Source organism: Acromyrmex echinatior, chromosome 1, assembly GCF_024713525.1.
Source record: "Acromyrmex echinatior isolate Ae372 chromosome 1, ASM2471352v2, whole genome shotgun sequence".
In the NCBI taxonomy this organism is placed as follows: domain Eukaryota; kingdom Metazoa; phylum Arthropoda; class Insecta; order Hymenoptera; family Formicidae; genus Acromyrmex; species Acromyrmex echinatior.
The window spans coordinates 3,612,561-3,623,950 of record NC_141852.1 but is presented as its reverse complement, the minus strand read 5'-3'; the positions used below and the strand labels follow the sequence as shown (position 1 = coordinate 3,623,950).

General features: G+C 43.3%; 2 protein-coding genes across 2 annotated transcripts; one reads left to right on the top strand and one right to left on the bottom strand.

Annotated features, from left to right (window-relative positions):
- Window positions 1-2,503: 2,503 nt before the first annotated feature.
- Window positions 2,504-3,478, bottom strand: LOC147910843 (uncharacterized). Its single transcript, XM_087411133.1, has 3 exons — window positions 3,437-3,478; window positions 3,107-3,347; window positions 2,504-2,997 (listed from the first exon to the last, which is right to left on the bottom strand). Exons 1-3 carry the CDS (start codon window positions 3,476-3,478, stop codon window positions 2,504-2,506), a joined length of 777 nt encoding a protein of 258 aa, XP_087267259.1.
- On the top strand, window positions 3,132-11,303 carry LOC105151990 (uncharacterized). The gene is made up of 2 exons (XM_087403399.1): window positions 3,132-3,389; window positions 3,501-11,303. The coding sequence occupies exon 2, from the start codon at window positions 4,745-4,747 to the stop codon at window positions 5,063-5,065; it is 321 nt and encodes a 106-aa protein (XP_087259525.1). The 5' UTR covers window positions 3,132-3,389; window positions 3,501-4,744; the 3' UTR covers window positions 5,066-11,303.
- Window positions 11,304-11,390: the final 87 nt, after the last annotated feature.

Below are 11,390 nucleotides of genomic sequence, written 5' to 3'. Positions count from 1 at the left end.
TATATTGGACGAATTACAGGATATATTTATATTTATATTTATATTTATATTTATATTATATTATTTATATTATATTTATATTATTTACAATTATTTTTATTTGTAAAAATAATTTATAAATATAATATTAATAATGTAATATATTATAATATAATGTAGCAGGATTTGGCAAGATTTGCGCTTCTCGGCCGATTTTCGACTTGGCTTCTGCTATCTTAACGAAAATACGGAATTTTATAAAACGTTGACAACCGTTCGATGACGATTTTTTAAGAATTTATGCGTTTTCAAACTTTATAAGAACGCTTACAGAACACTTATAAAATATATTGGATTTTAAACACTTTCAGAATACTTATAAAATATGGTATATATTGTTTGACATGCATTCTAAAAGTCAGTTCGTAGATTTGGTGTACGTGCAACGGGCGGATTGGAGGCGGATTTTTCTTCTAGAAAAATTTCAAACGTTTCTAGAACCAGTTCCAATCGCGACAAGGACACTGGCTTGATCGGAGCGACCTTGCTCTTTGCCGCTAGTAAGATAACGTTGACACTATTAGAGCTGATGACGCGAAGATACACCGGCTGTATACCCTCGTTCGGACGCGTCGGCGAATCCATGCAACTCCACTCTCGTGTCCTTGGCGCCCGTGTTCAACCAGCGGTTTATTCGAAGCTGTTCAAGCCTTGGGAGTTCCTCCAGGACACGACTCCAATGGTAGGCGTCTGCTTGAGCGAACGGGGCGTCCCAGTCCAGCTTTTGCAATCACGCTGATTAAAGTAGGATTTTTACACGGATCACTACTGGTATCAGCCATCCGAGTGGATCAAATAAACGCGCGGTCTCTGAGAGAATCTTCCTCTTGATGAAATTTTCGATGGTGCGGCTTCGAATTGAAAAGGTGAATGTGTTGTCGATTGGGTGCCACTGCAAGCCCAGCGTGACTCTCGTGTTCCCACAACCGCGAATCCGCGAGACAGTCCGCAGGAATACCGACGAGAATTTCAGGAAGATTGGAGGCCCATTTTTTTAGCGGGAATCCGCCCGCCATGCAGAGCTCGGACTGTATCGCAATTGTCTCGTCTTTAGTGTGTGCTTCGATCACGATGTCGTCGAGATAGCAATCGTGTCTCAGTACGGCGGAATCTCGCATTCTTGCGTTCTCGTTGTCGGCGAGCTGACGAAATGTGTGGATAGTGAGAAATGGCGCGAGACAGACCGTATGTCATTGTGTTCAATCAATACTCGCGAATCGGATCGCTGACTGAGTGACGCCAGAAAATGCGTTGATAATCTCTGTCCTCGGGCGTCACAAGAATTTGGCGGTACATTTCAATGTCCGTCACGATCGCGTATCGATGCCACCGCCACCGGGTCAGTACATCGACAAGCGATGGCAACAGGTTAGCGCCGACTAACAGTTGAGAATTTAGTGACTTACCAGATCTTGTAGTGATCTAAGATCCGTTGAATACCACCCTGAGTTTGGTCGACGCACTCGATTCTCGAAGCATTCTATGGTGAGGTAGGTAACATCTCGCTTGTGACTCCGATGACCTTGGCGTTAATTCCATGTGATTCAACTCTTCGTATTCTTTTAGAAAGCGTGGTACAGACATTCGAACCGAACGTCACGTTCGCACTCACGCTCCATGGCGGTGAGCAGTTGCTCAGCTGATTGGCGAGTATCTCCAAGTGCGGTTGTCGATGCGGCAAATGGCAGTCGCACGACGTACCTTCCTGTAGCTGTGCGGTTGTGAGTTCGAACAAAGATTTCCTTGTTGTTCTTCTGGCGTGATGGATACTGAGGTTAAAGGTTTCCTGTTCCCAAAAACGTTGCACGAGCGTGGTCAGCGATGCACTGGAAGAAGCAATGTGGAGTCACTGAGAGATTCTCGCCGCAGACTCCCGAGAAAAGCAGATGCCTCATCCAAGCAGAGTGCACTGAGTGACAGAAGTGTGCGGATCGCCCTTTCGAAGGCCCTCTTGTAAAATGATAGAGCATACTTCCGCGCCGAATAACAGCTCGATGGGATCAGCGACCGAAAATTGCGGATCAGTCAGTGAGACCTTCAATGTGCGGCCATGTAGTTTTGCATGTCGTAGCTGCTCCTTGATAAAGCGAAAGACGTGGCAGGATGAAAGCAACAGCGATAATTCGAGCTCCATTGATCCTGGAGGTGAGACTGAGAGATATCTTTCCACGGCAGGAACCCGAAGGTGAGCCACCGATTCCGAAAATTGAGATTGCCGCACGGGATCGCGGCAGGCGTACGCGCTGGACTAGCGTCTTGGAGATCAAGGACACTTCCAATCCTTGATCGATTAAGATTCTAACCGGGTGTGGATCAGCCCCCGTGGCGATCAGCGATAGTAATTCTCGCGGTAACGAGCAGAATGGCCTTGCATTCGTCATCTTGGCGTACAGCGGTCAACGCGCTTACGTCGGTGGGCTTCGTAGTGACGTACGCTTCGTGTAGGAGCGTCTGATGTCTCGTCTTACACGTAAAGCGTTTTTGTTGATTGGCATTTCGCGATTGGATGCGAACCGAGACAGTTGAAACACATTCGGTGTGTTTCCGCGACGGACTTTCGTTCGAATGCGGATTTCGCTTTGAATTGTTCGCACATCATTACATTATGCCGACCTTTGCACAGAACACAACCGGGAGCGTCGATTACACGTTTAGCGATTTCGTGATTCGCGGTGGATTCCCCAAGACCTTGGTGACTTTTGGTTTTGCGGTCTTGAGAGTCAGAGTTCGCTTGGTAATAAAGTCCATCAAAATATCGTGATCTGGCAAGTCCGTGGAATCGCTCGTGTGAGATTCCTACTTGAGGCGAGTCTTCGAAAAGCTCGATGATGAAATGATTGAAGTTGAAGCCATGCGAATTAATTGGTCTTCCTATGCTTTCTTGACCGGTCACAGCACTGATCGCTGCATTATAAATGCGGCTAAATTCCTCGGCGGTATCGCTTTTTATCTTTTGCACTGCGGTAAACGCAAAAATTGGAGCGCGACAACTCTTTTTTGTTCTCGTAATGCTCGTACAACAGCGCCCATGCACGAGAATAATTATCTCCGATTACGACTAACGGACGTATCAATGCTTCCGCGGATCCTTCTAAGCAATGCTTTAGGTGATGGAACTTCTCTACGTTTGAGATAGACGGATTATTACCGATGATGGACAAGAATATGTCTCGAAACGATGGCCAGTCTTCAAACGCGCCCGAAAATGATCGGATTTTCAGACGCGGCAGCGTCGATTTGGTGGAAAAATCATTTCCCGAGGAGGAGGATTCATTCGGAGGAGCGGTATTTGACTTCTCAGCCTTGAGCTTTGTCAAATAAAATAAATCATTCAACAGGCTATGCTGCACGTAAATATTTTCTGCGGAATCCGCGAATTGAGACGTACTATACTCACTTCCATCGTAGATTTCCTTATAACGTGCTCAAATAAGCTCATGTTGTTTTTCGAACTTCCACAGTTGATCGAGAAGCGCTAAACGGGTTTTGACGGCGTGGAGAGTGATGTTGGCCATCCCTATCTTTTTTAAATTAGCCGCTGATCTGGTCATGCGACCGTGGATGTCACTCTGAGCGGTCAGCAAGGTATTTATTTCATCACTCAGATTTTACTTACTTACGTTCTCTCTTTGTTCTTTTAGATATAACGCGCACTGAACGCGATGATACTCCCGAACAAGCAAATCGGGGAAGGTGAATCCGGCTCGAAGGACCAGCAATGTTCGAAAGCGAATCAAAGCGAGAGCGGCAGCGAGAAAAATTTGAGCGAGAAGGCGTCTGAACTACTGCAGTTCGACTTACGCGAATCTCCGATTATAAGTCGAACGCGATGGTTTTCTGGCGGAGGAGCATCTCACAGGCAGTTGTACTTTTGCGAAGCAATTAAAAAAAGGTCACTTCGAAAAAGGTGAAGAAGAAGCGATCACAACTTGATCCGGCCTTTTATCCCTTTTGCAACACAAAGGCTTTCTTTTTTAATCGCCTATGAAATTCTAGAAAATTATGAAAATTGAGGTGATTCGGTCCCACGATTCGGGTCGCGAGTGACAATCCACTGGTTCTAGAAACGCGATTGGAATCGCCTTGCTCACAAAATTAGTCGCACACATATGTACTACTGTTTTAAGCCTGTTCACAGCTCCAGTCACTCTCTGGTCCGACTCCAAGGTCTCTCTGTACTGGATTCAGGGTCACACCTCTCGACGGAAGACTTATCTGGCCAACCGCGTGTCCATGATACAGGAGGCACTTCCAGAAGGACAATGGCGTCACGTTCCCGGAAAGGATAACCCGGCCGACTGCACCTCGGAGGATAACATCGGGCGAGCTTATAGACTATCCACTCTGGTGGTCAGGCTCCTCTTGGCTGCTCAAGGACAACTCTTTTTGGCCTAGCACACAATCTGAAGCTCCATCGGAGAAATTGCTCGAGCAACGCGTCCATTCTCGCACTATAACGTCAAAGGTTGTTATGGAACCGGAGCTTCTCCTCCGATTCTCCTCACTTCACCGGCTCCTGAGGGTCACAGCGTGGTGTCTACGTTGGCTGCGCCCAAGAAGGATGCCAAAGGCGGAAGGAAGTCCGGAGTCAACCTTGACACCTGAAGAACTCGACGCCGCACTGAGACGATGAATCCAAGCAATCCAGCCACTGCACTATGCGCACGAGATCACTGCCACAAAAAGTCAGCTCCCAAAGAGTCAAATGCCACCTCGCAGCCAGTTTTGGACCTTGAGTCCCTTCATCGATGAACAAGGAGTGCTGAGAATCGAAGGTCGCCTGAAGCACACAGTTCTCTCTCCAGACGAGCATCATGATGATCATTCCACTGCACTCACACCTCACACGCTTCTTGATATCGTCATGTCACCGCCGAACACTCCATGGAGGAGTGCAGTTGATTCTAGGCCTGTTGCGACTAAGATACTGGATTTCTCGAGGGCGAGCTATAACAAAATACTGGCTGCATCAGTGCGTCACATGTACCAAATGGAGAAGAGTCACGCAACAGTCGCCAATGGGTAACCTTCCTCAAGAATTCCTGCTCGTCCATTCCTCAGAATCGGCATCGGACTAGCCGGGCCGATACTCATTCGCACGAATCGAGGACGTGGGCACTGGTCCCACAGGGCATTCATCGCAATCTTTGTGTGTCTCTGCTCTAAAGCGACGCATCTTGAATCGTCGTATAATCGTTTCCGATTATACGACGGACATTCCTGGCCGCACTTCGTCGATTCATATAACGGAGAGGACTATGCTCGTATATCTCCGACTGTGGCACGAACTTCATTGACGCCGACCGACAAATACGAGAGCTTCTTCGTGCATCTTCCGTCAACGGCAACCGCACCGCGTATGCTTCTTGTCACAAAAGGAATCCGATGGCACTTCAACCCACCTTCCGCACCTCACTTCGGAGGCCTCTGAGAAGCAGCAGTAAAATCGATAAAATACTATCTTCAAAAAGTAATCGGCGATACCACGCTCACCTACGAGGAGATGAGCACTCTCTTAGTTCAGCTAGAGGCCTGTCTGAATTCTTGGCTCTTGCTGGCGTTATCTGACGATCCCGACGATCTCTCCGCGCTTACTCCAGAACATCTGCTCATCGGAGCCCCGCTGCTAGCCATTCCAGAACTGTCGCTCACAGAGAAGGCAACGAACTCTCTCTCGTTGGCAGTATCTTCAAAAAATGCGTGATCATTTTTGGGAAAGGTGGTCACGCAAATACCTGCATTCTTTGACCTCATGCTCGAAGTGGTGCAAGGTAAGCACTGCGCCTCAGCTTGGCTCATTGTGCCTCATACTTTCAGAGACATCACCACCAAGTAAATGGCTTCTAGCTCGCATCACAAAACTGCATCCAGGAGAGGACGGTGTGACCCGAGTAGTAACAGTTCGCATAACCTCTTCCGAGTTCATTCGATCTCTAGTCAAATTGATGATATTGCCTGGACCCACTGCCTCGACCACTCTACACACGGACTCGCAAGAGCAGTAAAATCGCACATTATATTAGACCGCGCGATCTTATTCAATGTACTCGCGTCAGTCAAAGCGCATGTAATCGTGGTAATAGTTGTAGAATTAATCTCATCTGCCTTTCGCATCTTTCGATAATGCGAATACAACAAACTGAGCAATTCTTTGTAATAATATATTTATCGCTTAATGCAAAGTACAATATTATTAGGTGTTGGAATTAATTCGTAGCGTTTTTAAATGAAAGAATGTTATTTATTTCACATGAGCATTAAAAAATACATTAATGAAAGTACTTCCCATCACTTGTAAAACGCTACGAATTAATTCCAACACCTAATACATTTTCGACGTTTAGTTTTGAAATTTTTCTCATTACGTTCTCAAATATTGTGCAATTAAGACTATGTATTAGGTGTACAACTTTGCTTCCGCTGTTTTTTTTCCGAAATTCGAGGCTTTATTGTAAAAAACTGGTTATATACAGTGCGACAAATATGTTCCCGGACAGGGCCTGAAAATCATAATTGAAACAACAATATGCATATTTTTTGCTTTTTTTATTTAAAATATTCTCCTCTGGCTTCAATACACTTGTTACAGCGATTCAATAGTGATTCAAATGCATTCTAGCTCAGTTTGCGGAATTGCCTCTAGTGCCTGTGTAGAAGCTGATTGGATGGTCGGAATGTCATTAAAAAAGCGTCCTTTCAATTTCAATTTCAATTTTGGGAATAATGAGAAGTCGCAGAGGGCCAAATCAGGTGAATACGGTGGATGGTTTAACACAGAGACACGATTTCGAGCCAAACATTAGCGAACAATCAATGAAGTGTGACTCGGTGCATTATCATGCAACAAAGACCAATCTTCTGGATCACGATATTCGGGGCGAATACGATGAATTCTGCCCATCGCTTTAAAACTTCGAGATAATATGCACCAGTAATTGTTTGGCCAGTTGGAACAAACTCTTTGTAGATAATATCTTTGCTATCAAAGAATGTGATGAGCATTGTCTTGATTTTTTATGGAACTTTTCGTACTTTTTTTGCTTGTGATGAATTTTTCGACTTCCATTCCGCACTTTGACGCTTAGTTTCTGGATCATATTGAAAGCACCATGTTTCATCATCCGTAACAATTGATTTTAGGAAGTTTGGATTATTTTCTGCGGCTGCAACGATGTCTCTGGAATAATTGATTCTCGCTTGATTTTTGATCGCTTCTTAATGTGTGTGGAACAAACTTCGCACAAATCTTCGTTTTACCCAAATCTTCATGTAATATGGTTCGAATCGTTTCTCTATTGATATTTAAAGCCTCCTCCATCATTTTTAGTGATGCATTGCGATCGTTTGCAACAAAATCACGTACTTTTTCGATCATTTCGGGTGTTCGAACCAAAATTGGCCGTCCTGATTTTTTGTCATCTTCAAGGGTCTCTCTGCCTTCCAAAAAACGCTTATGCCACTCAAAAATAGCTGTACGACCTAGACATTGACTGCCGTAAACTTGTTGCATCGATCGGAATGTTTCTGATGCACTTTTACCAAGTTTTGCGTTAAATTTAATCACTGCTCTTTGTTTATTAAAATTTCTACCTCTTGTTTAACATGAACTGTCATATCTTCATTATATGTCAACCAAAATGAATGAAACTTTGACAGATGATAGCAAAATGTTCAACCTTTAAAATGCATGTTTGAACGCACAGATGTCGCCACAGGTTGCTGAGATGTCGTTCGTGTCCGGGAACATATTTGTCGCATTGTGTACATTTATAATTCAAAGTATTGTCCATCGCTGGCCTACTTTCTCTACTTTCTCCCATCTTTCGGGCAGCGTACGAATCCCGCGTCGAAAAAAACTGATCATCTTTTGAGGCGATCCACGAATCGATCCAATTTTTTACTTCTTTATAAGCCCGGAAGTGCTGGTCAGCCAGGCTGTGTGGCATTGATCGAAACAAGTGATAGTCAGAGGGAGCAACGTTTGTAGAATATGGCGGGTGGGGTAGGACTTCCCATTTCAACGTTTCCAAGTATGTCCACTTACCACTTTCGCAACATGGGGTCGAGCATTGTCATGCTGCAAAATCACTTTATCGTGTCTCTCGTTGTATTGTTTGTCTTTCAATGCTCGGCTCAAATGCATCAATTGCGTTTGATACCGATCGCCTGTGATTGTTTCAGTCGGTTTTAACAGCTCATAATACATTACACCGAGCTGGTCCCACCAAATACAGACCATGATCTTGGAGCCGTGAATTTTCGATTTGGCCATGGAAACATGGCCGGGAACTACCCATGATTTTCTGCGCTTGAGATTATCGTAATGAACCCATTTTTCATCCCCAGTCACAATGCGATGCAGAAAGCTCTTCCGTCTTTGCCTTTCAAGCAGCTGTTCACAAGCAAACAAACGCCGTTCAACATCTCTCGGCTTCAACTCTACGGTACCCAATTTCCTTACTTCTGAATCATTCCCATGACTTTGAGGCGTTTTGAAATGGCTTGTTGAGTCACTCCCAATGATCGTGCCAATTCTTCTTGATTTTGACACAAGTCTTGATCAAGTAATACCTCCAATTCTGCATCTTCGAAAACCTTCTCTCTTCCACCGCTATGCCGATCTTCGACGTCAAAATCACCGTTCTTGAAGAATTGAAACCACTCACGACACGTTCTTTCATTAATAGCGGCCTCACCATAAGTATTTGAGAGCATTCGATGAGCCTCAGCCGCAGATTTCTTCACATTGAAGCAGAAAATTAAAACCTCCCACAAATGATGAGAACTTGGCTCGTAAACTGACATTTTCAATCGAGAATAACTTTATGATGTAGACACAAATCGACTAATGTTTCTATGGGGTTTCTATGTTGACAGATGCCCAAGTTTATTGTATGACGTCTATGATCTATTTATTTCGACCACCACTTACCGCTAAAGCCATCTATAGGAAAACGGCGGAAGCAAAGTTGTACATCTAATAATCATGATTATCTGCTAATTTCTCTTCAATTGATATCATAGCTAGATTTCATGACCGTGTCTGCATTATTATTTCTTAAATACTTTCTTATTAGTTTAAACTTAAACGTCTCCGATCATGTGTAAGCACAGGCTTCCGCAACACCGTGCGCTGCACGCGCAAGCATCATCAGTCTGCGCCATCTGAAGCGTCGCGATCTTTCAAATAAGCCGAACGCCCGACATCTGTACGCTTGCCGAGCATGAGCATTACTTTCGTCACTGCGTGACAAGGCGGGCGGGATGTTCGAGATGCATCTTAAAAGTCAGTTTTCGTAGATTTGGTGTACGGGTAGATTGGAGGCTTCTAGAAAAATATCAAATGTTTCTGAAGTTTCTAAAAAACACAAACTTGACAATCACCTCATCAGTAAAGGCAAAAAATATAATCAACCCGCGTATCGTACGTATACAAATCCCAACCGCCAAAATGGCAATCGAAGTCAGATTGATCACAGCGTTCGCGTGACGCGAAACGCGTAACACACCGACACCCCAATCAGGATTCCTGATTTGGCGGATGCATGGCAAAAGGTATGGCTTGGCCGTACCGAGAATTGCCATTCGCCGATCCGAATCGTGGGGGTCACCTCAATTTTCATAATTTTCTTGATTCTCATAGGCGATTAAAAAAGAAAGCCTTTGCAAAAGGATAAAAAGCCGAATCAAGCTGTGATCGCTTCTTCTTCGCCTTTTTCGATTAAAGTGACCGCTTCGCAAAAGTACAATCGCCTGCGAGACGCTCCGCTGCCAGAAAACCGTCGCGTTCGACTTATAATCGGAGATTCGCGTAAGTTGAACTGTAGTTCAGACGCCTTCTCGCTCAAATTTTTCTCGCTGCCGCTCTCGCTTTGACTTGCTCTCGAACATATATCGTTTCAAGAAAATTCTGTAATGCTAAAGTAACGCTTTCCAAAGGATGCTCAATAAACGCGGATGCGCCTTCGTGCAGATAGTTCACTGTCAGATTTTTCAAACATTTAGCAAACGCTTTTCTCAATACCTTTGAGATAAACATTTTTCTTCTATTCAACAAACGCTGTTCCAATGTGACAAATTACTGAATCTCAGTAAACGTTTTGTAAGACTTTTATGCAAATGGTTTAAAGACGCCCAAAAAACATTTTTCTCAACCCCATAACATAAGCGTTTTTCTTCCGTTTAGCAAACATTCTTTTACATATCCGATTTTCAAGTAGTCACGACATGAGCCATTAGAGGGACACAATGAAATTCAATTTTTCGCATTCAAAAAACCTCATCAAATAAAATATTAGGTGTTGGAATTAATTCGTAGCGTTTTACAAGTGATGGGAAGTACTTTCATTAATGTATTTTTTAATGCTCATGTGAAATAAATAACATTCTTTCATTAAAAACGCTACGAATTAATTCCAACACCTAATAAAAGGCGCGATACGATGAGATTTTGCAATAAAAAAATTTTGTACCTTTTTTTTAATAAAACGTCTGCGTTCAGCAGGCTCAACACTTAAACTGAATGTCAAACAAACATTCATGAAACTTTTTATTTTCAGAGAATGCCTTCCAAACATTGCAATGTTGTAATTTCCGCTTTATGAATACTTTAGTGATCATTTTTAAACTCTCAATGAACTTCCGCAAACGCTCATATAAACATTAAACAAAGGTTCATTCTATTCAAACTTTTCATTGTATTCTTCTTACCTTTCGTTCCGCGCTCAGTCCAAATGCTTCTCGTCATTTAGGAGTATGTATGACGCTCGTAGACATGAAATCCACCCGCTTTGGCTGCTCACGCTGTAAACTTTATTCTATTTTTTTTCGTTCATTATATAACTAAGATAGAATGAAGCAACGCGTAAGATTGAGCGTTATGCGTTACTTCATTCTATTTTAGTTATGTAATAAACGGAAAAAAAAGATATAGAATGAAATTTAGCATGAGTACTCAAAGCGGATGGGCGACTTTATGTCTATGAGTGTCATATGACTCCTACACACTGGACGCGGAACTTGTCGCGCGGCAAGTTTCAGTGTACAGAAACCAATAAGCTTCTAAACGTCGAGCGGCATTTGGATTGATTGAGGCGAATAGCGGAAGACGGAACCAAATCAAAAATCGGCCGAGAAGTGTAAATCTTGCTGAGCCCTGTATAATATAATATTAGGTGTAGTAAAAAGAAATCCATTATTTTTCCAATAGATGGCTTTAGTAATCTGTATCACGCGTAGACGAGATACAGATTACTAATGCCATCTATTGGAAAAATAATGGATTTCTTTTTACTACACTTAATATTAATATAATATAATATAATATATTATAATATAATTTATAATATTAG

Bases quoted from the DNA above. Each gene is read 5' to 3' on its own strand.
- LOC105151990 (XM_087403399.1), top strand. From the start codon at position 4,745: ATGCCACCTCGCAGCCAGTTTTGGACCTTGAGTCCCTTCATCGATGAA.
- LOC147910843 (XM_087411133.1), bottom strand. From the start codon at position 3,478: ATGAGCTTATTTGAGCACGTTATAAGGAAATCTACGATGGAA. The intron at 3,348-3,436 runs GTGAGTATAGTA...TATTTGACAAAG, and splicing joins TAAGGAAATCTACGATGGAA to CTCAAGGCTGAGAAGTCAAA. The intron at 2,998-3,106 runs GTCCGTTAGTCG...CGTTTACCGCAG, and splicing joins ATCCGCGGAAGCATTGATAC to TGCAAAAGATAAAAAGCGAT.